This window comes from Ornithodoros turicata, chromosome 7 (genome assembly GCF_037126465.1).
Source record: "Ornithodoros turicata isolate Travis chromosome 7, ASM3712646v1, whole genome shotgun sequence".
Lineage (NCBI taxonomy): Eukaryota > Metazoa > Arthropoda > Arachnida > Ixodida > Argasidae > Ornithodoros > Ornithodoros turicata.
The window spans coordinates 37,469,884-37,487,829 of record NC_088207.1 but is presented as its reverse complement, the minus strand read 5'-3'; the positions used below and the strand labels follow the sequence as shown (position 1 = coordinate 37,487,829).

At 47.2% G+C, this 17,946-nt stretch overlaps 2 protein-coding genes across 9 annotated transcripts in view; both read left to right on the top strand.

The window, feature by feature from the left end:
• LOC135400981 (cytochrome b5 reductase 4-like) overlaps positions 1 to 14,877 on the top strand; it is a 77,206-nt gene extending 62,329 nt beyond the window's left edge. For all 7 annotated transcript variants that reach the window (XM_064633052.1, XM_064633049.1, XM_064633047.1 and 4 more), the window contains 15 exons: positions 1,654 to 1,810; positions 3,423 to 3,587; positions 3,653 to 3,753; positions 3,944 to 4,028; positions 4,130 to 4,198; positions 5,519 to 5,564; positions 7,113 to 7,267; positions 9,161 to 9,193; positions 9,263 to 9,388; positions 9,483 to 9,623; positions 11,671 to 11,814; positions 12,832 to 12,979; positions 13,171 to 13,257; positions 13,338 to 13,502; positions 14,641 to 14,877. In XM_064633052.1, coding sequence (XP_064489122.1) covers positions 1,768 to 1,810; positions 3,423 to 3,587; positions 3,653 to 3,753; positions 3,944 to 4,028; positions 4,130 to 4,198; positions 5,519 to 5,564; positions 7,113 to 7,267; positions 9,161 to 9,193; positions 9,263 to 9,388; positions 9,483 to 9,623; positions 11,671 to 11,814; positions 12,832 to 12,979; positions 13,171 to 13,257; positions 13,338 to 13,502; positions 14,641 to 14,695 — 1,563 coding nt within the window. In that variant the 5' untranslated portion in view covers positions 1,654 to 1,767 and the 3' untranslated portion in view covers positions 14,696 to 14,877. The remainder of the gene's footprint in view (positions 1 to 1,653; positions 1,811 to 3,422; positions 3,588 to 3,652; positions 3,754 to 3,943; positions 4,029 to 4,129; positions 4,199 to 5,518; positions 5,565 to 7,112; positions 7,268 to 9,160; positions 9,194 to 9,262; positions 9,389 to 9,482; positions 9,624 to 11,670; positions 11,815 to 12,831; positions 12,980 to 13,170; positions 13,258 to 13,337; positions 13,503 to 14,640) is intronic.
• Positions 14,878 to 16,192: 1,315 nt separating this feature from the next.
• LOC135400982 (uncharacterized) lies at positions 16,193 to 17,536 on the top strand. Of its 2 annotated transcripts, none has more exons than XM_064633054.1 (4): positions 16,193 to 16,424; positions 16,583 to 16,713; positions 16,967 to 17,272; positions 17,352 to 17,536. In XM_064633054.1, exons 1-4 carry the CDS (start codon positions 16,316 to 16,318, stop codon positions 17,475 to 17,477), a joined length of 672 nt encoding a protein of 223 aa, XP_064489124.1. In that variant the 5' UTR covers positions 16,193 to 16,315; the 3' UTR covers positions 17,478 to 17,536. The 2 variants fall into 2 exon arrangements, with proteins under 2 accessions (XP_064489124.1, XP_064489123.1); XM_064633053.1 differs by having other exon boundaries at positions 16,931 to 17,272.
• The last annotated feature ends 410 nt before the right edge of the window (positions 17,537 to 17,946 follow it).

The window sequence follows — 17,946 nt, the reverse complement described above, 5'->3', positions numbered from 1 at the left end:
CTTTACCGCCACGTTTAACGATTACCTTTTACGCTAACAAGTACGAAGCACACGATAGCCACCCGGGATTGACCGACACCACGACGTTGGGATAGAAGGGCCCTGACTACTATCGATCACCGAAGAAGGGCTGAGCCCTCAAAATAGCGACGTTGTCGGATAAAGCACATGGTGTGCGAGGCTCTGCGTGATTGCCGCAAGGCGATGCGAGAAAAAAAGACAATGAGGACGGGACACTGGACTCCCCACGAAGGATACCTATTCGCTGTCGGCGGCGGCGAGGGCAGCGTGACGGCCGAGTGGGGCGGCTGCGCATGATGATGTAATAAATGGGATAACAATAGCCTTCTCGCGTGGCACACATGCCAGTTTCGGTTTCTCTGTCATCAGCTCTTCTTGTGTTTCTTGCTGTTTTGGGGGCAGTTTGCTGTCTGCATAGCGCCTTGGTTATTTGTCACGTGTAGGGAGAGGGCGATTTCTTTATCTCTTCCTATAGTTCCTTTGTTTTCGCGTGCCATAGACGGTGACAATAAAGGGAGATTGTGTTCCTCCATCGATAATAGAGAGTTTTAAAATGGGGTGCCCAAGGGCGTTGGGGCACCAAAGATATAAATGGTCGTCACTGCCTATAACCCAAAGAGGGTTCTGCGTAAATGGTGGGCCGTGTTGTCCCTTCATCAATTACGCTTCGACGTATCTCCGTGAGTGATTCAATCAAGATGTCTCAAAGGGGGATTAATTGCACGGTCATTGGGCAGGACATCCAATAGTCGGTCACAGACTCTAATTGACTGCTCAGTATGGGGACAAGGATTCCAGTCCATCCCGTTCCCAATGCGTTTCTTGCAGATGTCATTGCTGTGAGTGCTATATGGGTACTTAACTGGACAAAAAGCAAATTTCGCGTTGGCTGTACGCGCTGTAACGCAAATGGTGCTCAACGCAGATAGTTGGACCGCAGCAGAGGATTCCGCGTGGTTATTGCCACGGTAATGTACGTTGTTAAGCCCTTCACGCTGAGCCGTAGTATAAGGAGGCAACGGAAGGATGTCTTTGCTTGCCAGAACTAGCGGTGCTCTTGAATTTCGTAATGTAAGAAGCGGTACTACTGAGATCATTCTGTTGGCAGCAGGGTTAACACTACTTGCTGTATAACATAGAGAAATATAAGAACAGGCAAAGGCATTCTTAAGAACATGCAAAAGCTTCAAACAGGCATTATTAGACGAAGACAAACAGGATAAATTTTCGTTCACGTTCCTTCGTGTTAGGCATTCTTATTAGCGCTACATGAAATCTACCACAGGAAGAGTGACAGTGAGATCCAATCGCTTATGGTTCTTTCACGTGGGTAAAAAGATGGACTGAATCGGCGATAATATGATTTGATCGATTCTTGAATTTACGGAGACTGTCCATAGTATATATATGTATACGTTAATGCATGTCCTGTTATTTCCACGTACTTCTAGAAATATTTGGGAACGATAGGACTCGATTTTTTTTTTTTTTTTTGCGTGAGCACATGAATTCCCAGTATAATGAATACATACTCCACACATCCAACGAAATGAGACACGTCTAAAAATTAGTTCTAGTGTGCGTTCGTGTGTGAAAACGACGCACTTATGCAGTTTGTCTTCTTTCCTGCAGCTGGGTTGCTACGAGTCGAAGTCGTTGCAGCAGTTTGCCCCTTTCTCGAAGAAAAGGAACAAGGTACAGAGCAAGGCGCAGCGGGATGGAGGAACAGACGATGAGGATGACAAGATGAGCTCCCTATCTCCCGGGAACATGTCGGCCACAGGATCTGGTATATATATAATATTCTGTGCTGTTCTATCCCAATAGTGACTAGGAGACGCTTTTTGGCTTCTTGGCTAGACTATTATCAGCGACCCGCATCGAGAAGAGAGCCACTGGGAGTCGACTCTCGAGCACCACCTACTAGGTTATAACGACCATTTCATAATCGGCAACCCCTATGACGAGCCCGCCTGTTCGATCCGCTAGGGGCGCTACTCATCGGCCCGCGAGATCTACATCATGGTTGGAAAATGGAAATTTGAATTTTCTAAGCGCAGAAGCGGCGTACGGCTACCGTAGCAGACGACAGCAACAGTTCCTATGATAACACGTAGTATGATGATGATAATCAACCGTAGAAAGAAGCTTATCTCGTTGGACATCCACCGCATGTACAAAAATACTAAGGTAAGCTGAAGTACAAAGTATTGCAGAAATTGAGGAATAACCGTGCCGATGAGTAGCGCCACCGCTTGCTTCCAAATGCGGCGCAGGGAATGGGTGCCTATGGCATGGTCTGGTTAGGCCGTGCTGTCGAGCACCTCTAGTGTTGAATCTTCGAATTTTAGAACGGGAGTCACTGCCACGGGGATGACGTCACGAGAGCCGTGCCGCGGCATTTTCGTTCACCAGGGGTCGACTCTCTCGACACCCCCGAGTTGCTCGAGCCCAATGAACCAACACAATCTTGGAAGACTGCCACCAGAGGTGCAGTGTTGCCAGACGGGTGCCACATTGCGGATATTTTGACGTCATACTTTTCGAAACTGGAAATAATTTTGCAATACTTCCGCGTCTCGCAGAGAGCAAAAAATTGAGGACATACGATACGTATTGTCCGTAGTGTCGACTTACGGGGACTATCGCATCCGTCGCGGTCGATTCCGAAACTACAGTGCCTCGCCGACAATAACGCCAAAAATCCGACGCGAATTAATGGTACGTCTTGGTATTAGTCGTTTCTGTGCAGTTTCATGTCATGCATGGCAAGATCAGACGGCGGATGTTGAGAGCATTCCGGAATTCCCTCCCCGTAAACCTCACTTGTACGAGGCCAATCAGTGAGCGCCCCTTAGCGCGGACAAAGCCAATCAGGGAGCGGGCAGAGAGACCTTGGCGCCTGGCCGCCTGGCGCGAGTGATGGCGTCTGTAGGTCGCGAGACTGAGGTCGCTGTACGCGGAATGCTGTTTTAGGTCGTACAGCGTGTTTGTACAGCCAGGAGCGTAACACCGTGTTCCACGGAATATGGTCACGTCAGCACTCACACTGGTAAGCTAAAGTCGGCGTCGAGAGAGGCTAAAGAGATGTCGAACGCGGTGCGAACGGGAAGCAGACGACCTCGGAGACAATCGTCTGCTCTGCGTTCCCATTCGTGTGCCCGGCTTACCTCATTCTGGCTTAGCTGCAGAGGGAGTCCGAACCTTTAGAACTCGTTTATTTAATAAGTAAGGTGTTTTCGGCACAGAAACTTGGCCAAGTAGACTGTGAAACCATGCCGAACATTACCGCATTGGTCTCACACACACCTTTCCGGATGCGATAGTCCCTTTAAAGCAATGAAGCGCATGATACGTTATTTCTAGAGGTTCATCACAATACCTTCTCTGCGTGTCTGCAGGACGTGTGAAGGTGTCGCTGGCACCTGGCCGGTCCTTGATGGATTGGATCCGGTTGACACGCATGAACCCCAACCTGTCCGGAGTCGGTGGAAAGATCCTGGACATCACACCCGATGAGCTGGGGAAGCACAACAAGCGGGAAGACGCGTGGATATGCTTGAAGGGTTCGATTTTCTCGTAGGAATCGCATGCTGTCTGCATTGACTCGCTGTACCTACCATGTTTGTAGGCAGGGTGTACAACGTTACGCCGTACATGGAATTCCATCCAGGTGGAGAGGATGAGCTGATGAGAGGGATTGGGAAAGACGCCACTGACCTCTTTAACCAGGTTGGACTTTTGTAAACTGATACAGATTGTATGTACGCGAGCTTAGAGGTGGTCTAAAGGTACACTAGAGTGCAAAAATTCGAGTTACTCAAAGCTACTAAAAAAATGTTATGCTCGAAGACTACAAACTGACACCCGTTACCTATATGTTGTTAGACCGTTAGCAATTCCTCGTTACTTCTATTGAAAGGTACACAAGTGGGTCAACTTTGAGTCGATGTTGGAGAAATGCCTGGTTGGGAAGCTCGTAGCACCCACAATAAGCCTACGAAAATGTAAGCTGCGTCTAGGATCCTATCTTTCTCACATGATCGGCAATGTTTACACGAGGCATGTTATTGCTAAAAATGTGTTGCCATAAATCCGCCTTTTTCAGCCAGCTTCGCAGTCCCAAAAATACAATTTTTCAAGAAATTACATCGAAGTGACACGACAGCTTCTGAAGGTAAATCCTCTATTGATTTAAGTATTACTATAACGTTGCCATTAGCGCTTCACGTGTTATAGTGTGTTGGCTGTTGAGGTGGGCTGATAACTAAATATGTACAAATATTTGGAGGCTGTTACAAAGACAGCAGACTGACTTAAAGAGACGTTTTTGACGAGTTTGACTGACAAGAGCAGACGCCGGATGTTGACAGCATTCCGGAATTCCCTCTCTGGAAAAAATGAGAAAACGTCACTCTCTAAGAACCAATGAGGGCGCGACGTTGAGAAAAGGAATGCCAGGGCCGTACGGGCGTCTGGATGGCGCCTTTCCTCCTCTGAGCGCCGCGTTCTCCCTCCTCCGCTTAGTGAGAGACGTCACGCCGCCGGAGCTTTTGCGGCCGCGGAAACAGCCCTGATCTTTAAAAATCTTGTTTATTTAACATCTAAGCATCTAAATACCCTTTAGACGAAAAAATTAGCCTGGTGGATTGTGTATATGTAGCAGTATACTTAGGCAAATAGTGGTCTGTTTATCTCGCCACCCACCAGTTTTATGAGTTCACGTCTTCTGTAGTGAAAGTGTCGTCGAATTGATACACGAATAGGCGAAGGCGTCGTCTATACATATTGCTGCTGTGAAGCCGTAGTTATGAGACATACAGGTAACGCTGTTTCATTGTGCTAGAATAATTCGCATCAGGAAAGGAGTGTTTCTTTCTTTTTTTTTTTTTATGTTACAGGGATAAGTCATTCGAATGTCACTGGGCAGCATGAACCGCATGGCCCGAGAAACGTCCGAATTCAACCGAGATCGGTACCGAGCTATTTTCGAGGGTTTTCTAGCTTATTTCGTTGAGCTGGAAGGCTGAAAGGAGATGTGCCACAAGGCCAGAAGCATTCGGTCGAACTTCGGCTTCCAGTTCGGTACGTAGCATGCGGTGATGCGCCGGAAAAAGTTCGGTCCTGATTTCGGTTAGTTTTTCGTGACATGCAGTTCAGCCTTAAGGTGTTTCAAAATCATAAAAGTCTATTAAAAGATCTACTTCTCCGAAAACTGTGGGGTCAACGGTATTTATCTATAGGAAACTTTTGTCACGTGTACTGCCAGTGATCTTATAAAATTCTAAGTTTATAAATTTATAAATTGAACTGCGAAATTTGCCAAATTAATTATAAGTCTTCCTGTCAGAGGTAGGAAGCGCATTGCGTAATAATATCTTCATGTCTCGACGTACCCGACGACACGTGGATTTACAACACTGCTTTTGAAGAGTTCTATTCACACGTCAGAGCAGAATTATGGCCCGTACATTCTTAATGTTTGTTTTTATTCAAGATGTTCCAGACCTGGGCGTCGACTTTCCAGGCAAACCTTTCATGGGGTGCGTGATTCTTCAACCCATTTTTTTCGTTAGCCGTTTCAATAATCGTATGTATGTGGGGTGCTGCGTCGCCAGCCACACCCACACTGCACTTTGGTTGGTTACGCGTCGTCAAGCGTCACAATCTCGTCAGGCTACTGGAGTGAAAATTCTAAAACTCGTAGCCGTCCATATACGAGCAAAAATAAATAAAAAATCGTGGAGCCCTTGTGAAATGTGCAGCGTACCGCTAACAAGTACATGGCTACGTTACATTGCATCAGACGAAACTCTGCTACGCTGCCCTTTGCAGGGTTCCGCTTTCACAAGGAGTCAAATGTTACTTGTGCGTTTCTGTTCTTTTTCTGGCCGGCTAGTACTTCGAGTTTAAAATAGGCAGTTTTAGCACACCGTTGGTAAGGTTTATCATGTCTACCGAAGCAAAAATCGCAGTCGTGTGTGACTCAGAATTTTATGTACTGATTGGTTCTGGTTGATACGGTTCGACGCAAGCCACGTTATGAACGGTTTCCTAAAACTCTCTAATGTACGTTGCAAGTCTTTCGCATTAAAATGCCACCACGGACTAAAATAGTGATATCTATTTAGTATCGTGAACCAACCTTGGTCAAGAGACTTAGTACAGTGCTCGCAACTTCCAACCAATCTCCCGTTCCCCTGACTTCGCTCCGATAAGCGCTTGACTGGCGGCGGACATCGCAATCAGTACCGGGTCTGACCCATGTTCTTTCGAGGGGAGGCAAGATGTTGACATGCTGTCACTTGTTGTCAACACGCGTGGAAAGAGACTCGACAAAAAAACAAAATCTGGGGCAATCTTCGGGACGACATTGCAACGTGTTTATTTTGCCACTTACCCCTTCAGTTGGCCATGTCCGGTGCAGCGTCCAGTCAGAGGGCCGCGAACAGCCCATATGTCGTCCCCTCTTTCTTTTTCCTTCTTAACAAACATGTTCCCTCATTCCACCGTCTTCTTTTTACGTCTATGTGTGCGTCGCAATGTCGTGACTTAATAAAAAGCCGAGCCTTCATGCTCTGGACTTCACAATAGAACATAATAGAAATAGAAAGAAAAAAATGGAAACGTAGGTCGCACCGGTGCGACCAGCTGTTCCAGGATGGACTATGCAACTATGCAGGACTATTTGTGGACTTCACAAATTATCATTACCTCACATCAAACAGCGAGTTATCGCAAACTTGTGCAACAATCTTAAAGGTATTAGTGGAAAAACAGACATGTTGTCCCGAAGATTGCCCCAGATTTTATTTTTTGTCCAGTCTCTTTCCACACGTGTTGACAACAAGTGACAGCATATCAACATCCTGCCACCCCTCGAAAGCATGGGTCACACCCGGTACCGATTGCGATGTTCGCAGCTACGCTGGCGCCTATCGGGGCGAGGTCACGGCAACGGCAGATTGGTTGGAAGTTGCGCGCACTGTACGTAGAGTATAAATGCCGTCAGTCAACATTGCGTGCTTTTACGAATTTTCTGATGAAAGTCTACATTTATGAATAAATATATATTAATGCTTCTTTCTCAGTTACGAGTGGTCACAAGATGACTCAACGATCACCATTACAATACAATGTGGAAACGACTATGCATTGGAGGAAGACCGAGTGGTGGCTGACCTCGTTGGTCAACGGTTGAGGATACGAATCGGAGTCGAAAAGTTTTTTTACTTCATTCACGCAGGTACTTGCTCCACTAAAAGTGTCTTTCTAATTCTGGAGGAAATGCACGTCATGGTTTACGTTTGCTGGAGAATCAGCCAATGTTAAGGTCATGACTAAAGGTCGATCCGAATTTGTTGTTGTTGTAAGCCTACGTGTTCTGTGCCTGTTGCGGAATAATGGATTTATCCGGTTAATTCGTGCTCGGTGTGTTACAGGAAGCGTGGCACTTGCACAGGTGTCGTGGAGCGGCTTTGTGCTATTCAATTCCTCATAAAGGAAAAGTAGAAACCCAGCGACATTTTGCTAAGGTACGAGCAACAGATGGCAGTCAGAAGTTGTCAAAGGGACACGTCCACAATCGGGCTCCATGATAATAATAATAACGCTAATAATTGGCGGAAGGATGGGTTCCGTGGTCGGTGACGCTGTGCATGTAGGTCGGCCCTCTGCGCAGCTCCCCACTTCCCACTCTCCCCTATTGTCCGCGGAGCGACCTTATTCGTCCCTCTCCCAGATAAGGTGCGAAACAGGAAACAGGTCGGGAGGCGCATGTGGTTTCCTCCGTGGACGCATGCAGAGGACAACGCCGGTCTACGAGTGCCCCATTTTTGCTGCCTTGTGATTGGACAGACACTTTGTCACGTGGTTTCCCCAAGCTCTGCCCTCTCCCCTGCACAGAGGCAAACTGACATAGCGGGGGGTCAAATACCAACTTCCGTCGTGACGAAAGTGAACATTAATCGTGTGCTGCAGTTTATTCCGGAAAGCAAGGCGGTAAGATGACGTGACCGTGATTGTCAACATCATCGTTGTTTGTCTGGAGACAGTCAAACACTGAGACACCTCTAAGTCATTTGACCGGAAGCCGCACCGTGTCAGCTTGTACGCCGGTTCAAGGCGGTGAGATAGAGAGACGCGCCAGCAAAAGATCGTGACCTGTGACCAGCCATAGATCATTATTTTACTCTAGAAACCACGTGACCCAGCTGCAAATGGTTCCACAGGAGCTCCCCACTGCCGAGGAAATACGAGGCAGTACCGTCAGCAAAAGAGCCGCCGTATTCTGGGATGTCAACAGAGTCCTCCTCATTGATTTTCTCGCCCGGGGCGCAGTAACGAACGCGCAGCACTACGTGGTAATGCCATCGAGAAAAATAAATAAATGTTAGAGCAAATATCCGCAGCCCGGTAAAGCTGCTGAAAAAGGTCCTCCTGTCGCATAACAGTGCCAAACCGCGTAACTACCAGAGCTTTGGCATCAATGAGATGGGAAATCCTCAGCCGCAATAGAGTCCTGACATGCCCCCCCCCCCCCTTCCGCGCGTGTTCGGGCACTTAGGAGGGAAAGCATTCTGCACAGAGCCACAGATACGTTGTACGCGGTTCAAATACATGTGTGTGTATTTGTTGTGTATCAAATACATACAGAGACTGTGTATACACTTGTGCACTGAGTACAGTTGCTCATTTCATTTGTACAATAAAAAGTCCTTGAACTACCTCCGTACCTGTACTGGAGCGAAATACCGAGTAATTGCAATCGTATTTCGCATTCAAAACTACACTGGATATGTCTGGAAACTGGGCAACGCCCACTTACGAACGGGATTAATTGGCTTTGGCACAGTTTCGCTTCCTTAAACTTGGTGTTGATCGGCAACACTGTCTTCCCAAAGACTCTATGTGACCCTGTCTGACGGCAGATATCGCTATTCTGCAATGGTGAAAGTGGGTTGACGATTTACACCAAGTTTTCTAATCTCGGTTCAAGTGTTAACTAACGTTGGTGAGACCTGGCCAATTCTTGATGAAGCAGGTATTTTGTATTTTGTATTATTTTTCTTATCTGAGCTGTAGCCGTGATGCCGGTAATAAGTTGTAATAAATAACTTTTTTCTCATTCTCCTTGTAGAACTGCAAGATACTGTATATAACGATTACTATGGTAAGCGATCGGCCCAGTTCTGCATTAATTCATAGAGACACTTAACGCACGATTCTTCTGCTCTCTTAGTTCACGTAAACTGTAAATTAAAATCGGTGGAGGTCCGCCTAGTGAAGGAGAAGTCCGGAATCTCGTGGTCCTCACTTGGAACATTCCTGCCTGGACATAACCAAACAGTGCCTTCCAAAGCAGCAGGTAGTCACGATCTTCAATGTTTCTGTGTGGAGAGAAACAACGTCGCCGGACTGGTTGAACAGAGGTGAAAATGCGCCTTTCTTACATGTTCCAGATGTCTTCTCCAGGCCTTGCGTCCTCATCGACAAATGCTCGGTCACACACGATGTCTACATCTTCACTTTTGCACTGCCTCAGGGCTCCTTCATGTGGTTACCAATAGGTCATCACGTGTCGTTAGAATGCAATGTTAAAGGCAAGTATCGCAAAGCGTATAACCACCGATGAATTCATCTAGCCATAGAAATGTCTCTGTGCAATGAGAAGCGAGCTGTGCCTTTCTAAAGGCGCATGTATTCGTCTATGTGCCGACAACACGTCATACGTTAGAACCGGCAAGAATCCTTGTAGAACTCAACACCACCTAGATCCAGAAAGCCTGCGCGCTCGTCGACGTGACGTAACAATTAAGTGTCAGCCAATGAGGATCGTGTTTTCAACAGCCGTAGCCAATCACCAACGTGCTTTCAGCGGTCGTGGCCATGGAGAAGAACCACCGTCGTCTGCGAGTTGTGACTAAACGTCCTCGTGTACTAAATGGGAAAACTTGGTAATAAAGCGCAGAACGGTCTCAATCTTTCTCAAAATTGATTTTCTGGAAAGCGTCTTGTATTTTTTGTCTAAATATTTAGGTCTGCAGGTTCCAGGTGCGCTACAATCATTTGCGGCTTCTTGAATTTGCAGAACGGTGACTCGCAGTAGCAGACAAATTCTGACTCTTAATTGAAAGAGGGAGAGGAGGCAATGCGCAGGTTTTCTCTATCTAGGTGGTGTTGGTAGAACCCCAACATAGGGACGTCACTGATAATGAGGCTTGTGCAGTGACGTCATGTGTGATCACGTGACATTGGAGAACATATTGCCACACCGGAGTCGGAGTAGGGGGGAATGCCGTGAGTTGTTGCGGTATGCGTGCAGTTACGAGAGGATACTGTAAAAATACACGCTGCTGCCTCATTCGGCATGCAGTAAGACGCCTGCGACGCATCCCCATGTTTTTCCATGCCACGTGGCTTCAAGGCGCCCAAAGGCTGCGCGTGACGTCATGTGCACAAGCCTCATTGAACTGAGGTGTTAGTGCAACTAAACTTCTGCGGGGAGAACAACGCTGCTCAGTCCTGTCTTCTGCGGGCCACACGGTCGCGCGTTCCAGTTCAAAAGCAGTTGTGACACTTTGACATACATATGGTTCATTGTATCATGTACGCATTGTACTTCTTGTCACCGTAGTTACTTCGAATGATACAAACTTCGGCAAAACTTCGACCATTCGTTTTCCGTTCCATTCCTATTGGTTCTCTTACCGTGTATTCACACGAGCGACATTCCCCCGGAAGCAGAAGACGCGAAAAGCTTCCCGTGCTTTCTGCTGTCACGTGAGCACGAGCGCTCAACGTCGTGTCTTGACGTACACTGCTAACCATGGGGAATATCCTGCTGCACAGCCACAAGATATTCCGTAGCAGACGACAGGAAAACACGCTGACGGTGTCGTCTGCTAAGTGTCGTCTGCTAAATGCGCAGTACGCCGCTCCAGATATTGTGAATGCTCAACGTAACACGGGACGTAACTTCGGCTCTGTGAGCAGTGTTTTCCGCTTTTTCTCCCCCTAGAATATTCCGTGAGGATGTCGCTCGTGTGAATACACGGTTAAGCGCGTGTCCTCTCCCGCGCTCGCCTCACTGGCGGAGAGGCCTACCGTGATGCAAACAGCCGCATAACTTTCAGCGTTTGCGGTCCCGATTTTCGAGGCGTCTGTTAAACCCTGTTTGCCGTAAAACTTCAGGTTCACATCAGTGTATTTATCCGGCATAATCTGTGTGGCATAATTTACCTGGCACAATAAATGTCACATCTTCTTTAACACTGACGGCGACTGTAGGCGTCAGGACTACAGTTACGTCCACACACCGCTTTACTTTATTACTCTCCCTGCCCTTTGTGTTAAAGGGGCACTAAAGCGCAGAAATTTGTTCTCGCGGGACTGAAAGATGCAGTCACCTTGACATCAATACAAAAGGAACGGGGTTCATCCGTTTCGTCGTTGGTGGTCGCATGGCCCTTCTCCTCCGCATAGGGTGTGATAGGGTGCCTCCGCAAGACGTGGGGCGACGCGCGCCGGCCGTACTGCTAATGCCATTTGACAGCGGAGGAAAAGGCAGAGATTTTAGGGCGCCCAAGTTAATGGCGCGATCACCTTAATTATACGAGCAAATACGGTATTCTGTGAATTATCTTGCAGGTATGAAAATATCTAGAAGCTACACCCCTGTGATCCCTCGTTTAGACCGTGACCAGGCAACGAGTGACGGAAAGTGTATACACCTTATGATAAAAGTATACTCTGATGGTGTTTTGACGCCGGTGCTGAATGACTTATCAATTGGTGAGTCTTTACTTGTATTCCTTTGACCGTGAAAAGACAGCATTGGGACCTATGCTAGGCTATAATAGCGTTCCGCTTGACGCAGACTACTAGACGAGCAAGAATGCCCGTGCGTTTCATTTTAACCGCAACAGGTCTGTTCCAGTTCAGCTACGTGCGACCAGAGCAATTGTCTTAACCGATTTATTCGTATAAGCTCTTTTTATGCATAGGTATAAGTAGTCACGTTCGGTGATAACGCAAGACAATACGCCTTTACGCGCATGCTATCACCACTACATGTTCACTTCATAAAATGCTAGTAGAACGCATAACATACTGCACGAACAATCAGTCGATCTTCCTGGCAGAGTTTTAACAGAAGCGCATTTTTAATGTCATATCATTATTGGGCTACCCTTTCGGGAATTCCTGTGGTCTGCGCCGAAAATTCAGCTCGGACGATAGATGGCGCCACGGAAACCGTGGGCGCAAAGCCGTATATGGGGAGACCTTGGCCATTCTCTGACCTTTTTGCCGCCTGGAGATGTCAGACCCGTCACCTTCTGGCCGGAATGAAAGGCGGGTCGCGGCGGCACGGGGAGATTTCAAGGCTATGCCTTCCCCCGCGAATATGGCGGCGCTGGCATTCGCGCCGCCCGTCGTGTGACGTCGAATGACGCGCTTTAAAACAGGCTCCTCCCAGTGGCCCAACTCTCCTAATCAACGGCTCTGCGCGGACGCAGAAATGTTTATGGCAGGGTATTCAACGTGACTCCTCCCCTGTATTATTATTAGTAGTACCATTATTATTATTGTTGTTATCGGACGACACATAAACGACGCTTTCCCTATCATTTTTATGACCGAGTTGTGACGTGGCATAAAATTCTATTGAAGACTGACTAACTGATTGAAATTATCACCAGGCCCCCGCTAGAAAAAGTGTTCTGTGTGATGAGACATATTGTTAAGAGCAAAATATTCTTTCGATTGGTCGCTACACCTGATTCGGTAATATGGGACCTACGCTTCCAGGTGAAACTGTTGAAATGAAAGATGCGGAAGGAGACTTTGATGCTTCCGTCCTGTCTAGGATACGTAACCTCGTGCTTTTGGCCGCTGGCACGGGATTCACACCTATGGTACGACTTCTGCACTGGGCTCTCTTTGTATCGAAGGATGTGTAAGTTCCTATTGTACTAGGCACTAGCCGTGTGCAGTTGACTGCCGCAATTTTATTCTTGGCATATGCCAAGACACATGTTGCTTCCATATCTTCACCCATTGGCATGCATGAGAGCTGGCAGTTATCCTGATTTTCCTGAAGTCGCAATAATTCCGTTTTTCGTCGACCACTGTTCCTCTCCTTTACAGCAACGTGAAGTTGATGGCATTTAACAAGACTGTGAAGGACATTATCTGGAAAGACCAACTAGACGCGCTGGAGGACAGCAACGATCGGTATGGTCCTCTTTGTGTACTGGCTGTTGTCCGCTGATGTAGCACACCCCACGTTTCCAGCAACGCACTGTTATGCACAGGCTCTCAATTGTGAACGTGCTTTCCGGAGCAGACGACAGCTGGGAGGGTCCTCGTGGTCGAATATGCATCGATCTATTGCAAGGATTTATACCCGACGATGACCCTGGAGACTCGCTCCTGGTGTGCGTCTGCGGACCATTGCCTTTCACCAAGACAGCCCTTAAGTAAGTAGCACCATTGCAATGCCAGACGGCCACGGCAGTGCTTTTGACGCTACAAAAACTTCCATGAGCACAAACAGTGTACTTCTTTATCATTCCTTCATGGAGATGCAACTAGATCATGAATCAGAGTCGTGTTCAACTTAAGCGTTAAACTTAAAATAAATCTAGTCCGTCAACTATGCGTACGCCGTTGGAGGTAAAGAGACGCAATAGCGCGCCAGGAGAAATACTGCAGTGCCACGTAGCGGCGGAGTGTCATGCGGCCAGCCTTAACAGCCAATAGGGAAGCAGAGTGCGTATGGCGGATTACATTATCTGGCGCAGAAGGGAGCGTGACCTCTCTGTGTGCAGCATCGTAGCTTCCGCGGCGCATTAATATTTTGAGAGCTGACGGACTAGATTGCTTTTCCTTCTCAAGTTGAACACGACTATGGGTCCCAGGCATTCGGAGTTTATTTTTTCGGCATATTCGGAAGGGCGTTTATTATTTCCCGCGAATTCGGAGTTTTTCGTTCTTTATATTTACGGCTGAGTTACTATAAGAAATTCCGAGAAAAAGCGATGGCTACGAAACTACCAAACTACAAAAAGAATGAGATGCTACCTTGCAAAAAAGAAAAAGAAAACGCTTATCGTTTTGTGGCAGAACTTGCGGAAACGACGTCTGTGTCACGTGACTTCCTGGCGTCGTGGACAGCTCGGAATGTGAACGCGTCCGTGGCATAGCCGCAAGGCAGCACTCGCTTGCATCCCAGCTGTCTCCGTTACAACTAGTCCGTTCGAAAAGACAATTTGTGTTTCATCGGTGTTCCCTTGTCCACTTTGATGGGGAGGGGAAGCTTGCGTCACAGAAAAATGAAGAGGAATGTCTTATAGGCACGAGGGGACGATTCTTAGGTAGACCTGGGAAACGCGGTCGAAATGATCTCAAAATGCCCTAGTGTCGAGTATAGGCATCTTGATATAGGGTACCCGCTTCAGTGACTCAAATGTCGACGTGCTTCTAGGCACGGATGGGGTTCAGCCGTGCGGGAGCTTGTATAACCCGTGATGCGAGGATTGCGAGCTTGACATTTGCAACCATGATAAAAATTTTTGTTCAGCTGTGCAACTGTTGTTCTGTGTCCCGCTGTTGCAGGTGTCTGGAAGACCTAGAGTATTCTCAAAACAATGTCCATGCATTTCTTGGCTGAGGAACAGCTGTGTCAACGTGGGCCAACGGTCCCTCTGCATCCGGAACTTATGACCACTGGCTAATGCCCTGCAACATGTTACATCGTTAAGATATATATATATAGCAACTAATAAATTTTGTACGTAATGATGCAAATTAATACGTTTGTTGAATAAATAAGTTTTTGTATTATAAAGGCTGCTTGCTTGTCTTCGATTTTTGAGTGGTATGTAGTGTGGGCATAACACAACACTTAGTTTCGATTTCCCGACATAACCACGCCTCCTCATTCTGGCTGAAGGTACGATTTCATGTGTGTGTGTGGGGGGGGGGGATACCTTAATCCTCCTCCCTCCCGGCTACGCCCATGCTGTACAGTTAAGCGTTAAGACATTATCTGGAAGCGGCGGAACAGTATGTTTTCTGAGCATGACAACACATCGGGAATGTCATCCTTGCCCATTGGTAAGGTCAAGGCCAGATTCCGGTTCCAGGTGGAGGCGTTTGTGATAACGAGGACTGTTAACATACGTCTCCGTGAGCTTATCGGAATAAGATATGATTCGTTTTTAATTGTTTGAAACTGGCATATGCCATGTATGTAAACCAGCAAACCTCTATTCCCGATGGTATACGAATTTGTTTAATTGTTATCACAGTAGTGCTTGTTTCAGGTATCACCGATGAGGGCACGAGATACAAGTTAGTATGGGTGGTTTGCAACTTCCTGTCAAAATGACGTAAGGGAAGTTGCAATGTCACGTGGATTTACGCTTCCGGTCCGAAGTTCTGCTGGAGTCTTATAGAGTAAGTGCGATTTTCAACCTAAAAATAAGCTAATGTTCCGGGCGTAAATGCACTAATTCTGCGGAAAAGGGACATATAATGTATCGCGTACCCCTGGATCCCGCGCCTTTGGAAAAATGTTGTCAACGTAAACGAAAATTGAACTAAAGGGTGTAGGCACTTGTCACCAAATGCCGTGCTGTGTACTTATCACGTTGAATTGTGCGTGGCTGTGATAAGATTATCAACTCATAATATGAATAGAATATTACTAAAGCCACAGCTTCTTCCCAGACTTAAAGAAAACGATTACATGCGTACTATCCTCAGAGTGCCGAAGATTGCAGCGTAAAATACTGCCTACACATTTTGTTGTGCCATATCTGAAATGCTGTCTGTTATCTTTGTTATTTGAAGCGTCAAATTGACCGCATTGTAAGAGAACATTTCCCGCAGCAAAAGATTGCGATTTTGAAGCGCACGCCGAACGAAACCGAAACATGCACGATGTGTACGAAATATTATATTTGTCGCAAGAAAAGTACGTGCGAAGTATTTGTTACAGTACCTTACTTCTTTGGGGTGCAGGCATTCCCAGGAAAAATCATCTTGGTTGTCTTTTAAGCCAGATGGTATAAGTTTTGCTTTGCTCCAATTGAGCGCAATTTCGGACCGGAAGTTCGAAGACCCAGCATGCGTAGCGCCACTTCTCAACTTGAAAACCACCCATTGACGAACGTTTACCATTGGTGAACAGATTTTGACTAATTCACCGCTAGGTGTCTCTGTTCAACCTTACTAAGCGCAGCACATCGGACTTCCGTGCAGAATCAGGCCCAGGACATAGTGCATAATGCTGGACGACAGCGACATGTGTTCGGTAGACCTATGTAGCTTATCTGGGTCTACACCCTCGTTGTCTTGCTACAGCGTCGACGAACGGGTTCTCGGTATCCTATGGGGTATGCTGTCCTGATCGTCTCTTGTTGTTCGCCTCGTTATAAGGAATTCCTTGTGAATTCGTAATGGAACTTGCGTACTCTGGGTGTCTGTATGACTATCCGAAAACGGGAGAGCCTTTTACGCTAGCGTGTCTGTAATATTGGGCAATGTATTCTAGACGACAATGTGAAGATGGATGACCTGTTGAGCTTCTCGTTCGACCGCATCGACAAGTTGGCAGCCAAGCAAGGTACCACAGTAAAGACAGTGGAAAAGAACCGACTCTGGGACTATGTACAGCGAATGAAAGTAAGTAGAACTACGTTATACGAGCAGTTCGGCAGCCAACTGCCCTTGTCCATTCATCGCTCACGTTATATGGCAATTGCACAACTTCGCAGCAGGTCCTCGAGTCCTGTGTAAGTCATTTAAAGTAGGCCTTAGACATTAATACCCATAAGATTGGTATTAATGGTGAATTGGTATTAATGGTTTCATTCGTATTAATGTTCCTGGCTACAACAAGACGATATGTCTAACGGGATCGTATGGGCTATGTCAGGAGGAGCAGTACGAATGGGATGCCCAGCAGCCGGAGATGGAAGAAGCTCTGAAAGCGCTGAGTGACATGTCTTTGACTGGGCACGGCAGTACGTGGTGCATCGACGGCATCGGCACGGCGGAGCAGAGGACCCCGGAAAGGAGACGAGCTTCCAGAACGAACGAAAATTTCTCATGGTCATTCCTTCCAAAAAAGAAGAGCAAGTTGTGGAAGAAGCTTTTCCCGAGAAAACTAAAGGGCAAGACTGCCGTGAGCGAAAAAGGACTGGCCTTAGGAGCGCAGAATTCGTCCAGCGCGTCTTGTGTGGTATGATAACCATAATCCTTTTCCTTTCCCAGTGTTCGTTGTGCTCCCTATTTATAGGGCTCTTGTTGCCTTTTTCCAGATGAATCGTACCGTCAGTCCAGGCTCCGGGAGACTCCGTTCTAATCGCCTGAATATGCGGGGTTTCCTGAGGCGGTCCGTGCGGCGTCTGCAAATTGGTTCCCTCTCCAGACTCGCCAGACTGTGATATGCGTATCATTTTTTTTAGTTCATATCTAATAAAGAACGCTTACTGCTAGTGCTCAAGGAAGTGTTTAACGGAAGTTTCCGATAAGTAACGATGTAGATGAAAAATTGATGAAATGATGAGCCTAACTTTGCGGGACTGCTTGTTTATATCGCCCCCCCCCCCCTCACACACACACACTGAAAGAAATATCGCGTCAAATGTGAAAACTTCGTTTTATGATTGGAGAGTTTCGTCGCCAGAGGCGATACTATACACCATTGCTGGGGGCGATGCGATCATGAGTCCCCTCACAGTGACAAACGAAGTCCTACGGTGTCCAGAAAGGTCAGGAGAGGTGTGGAGGGCAGAGCGTTGGTGGGTTGGATTTGGCCACGTACCAAGCAAGTTTGACAGGGGGGGGGGGGGGGGGGGGGCTAGAGTCCAGCTGATTAAGAGACCCGGAAAATGTGGTTCGGGAAGGTTTGTA

What these genes read in the sequence shown, in the direction of transcription:
- LOC135400982 (XM_064633053.1), top strand. Translation starts at nt 16,316, where the DNA reads ATGCTGGACGACAGCGACATGTGTTCGGTAGACCTATGTAGCTTATCT. An exon ending in GGTTCTCGGTATCCTATGGG is followed by an intron (nt 16,425 to 16,582) that starts GTATGCTGTCCT and finishes AATGTATTCTAG; the next exon opens with ACGACAATGTGAAGATGGAT. An exon ending in CGTCCAGCGCGTCTTGTGTG is followed by an intron (nt 17,273 to 17,351) that starts GTATGATAACCA and finishes GCCTTTTTCCAG; the next exon opens with ATGAATCGTACCGTCAGTCC.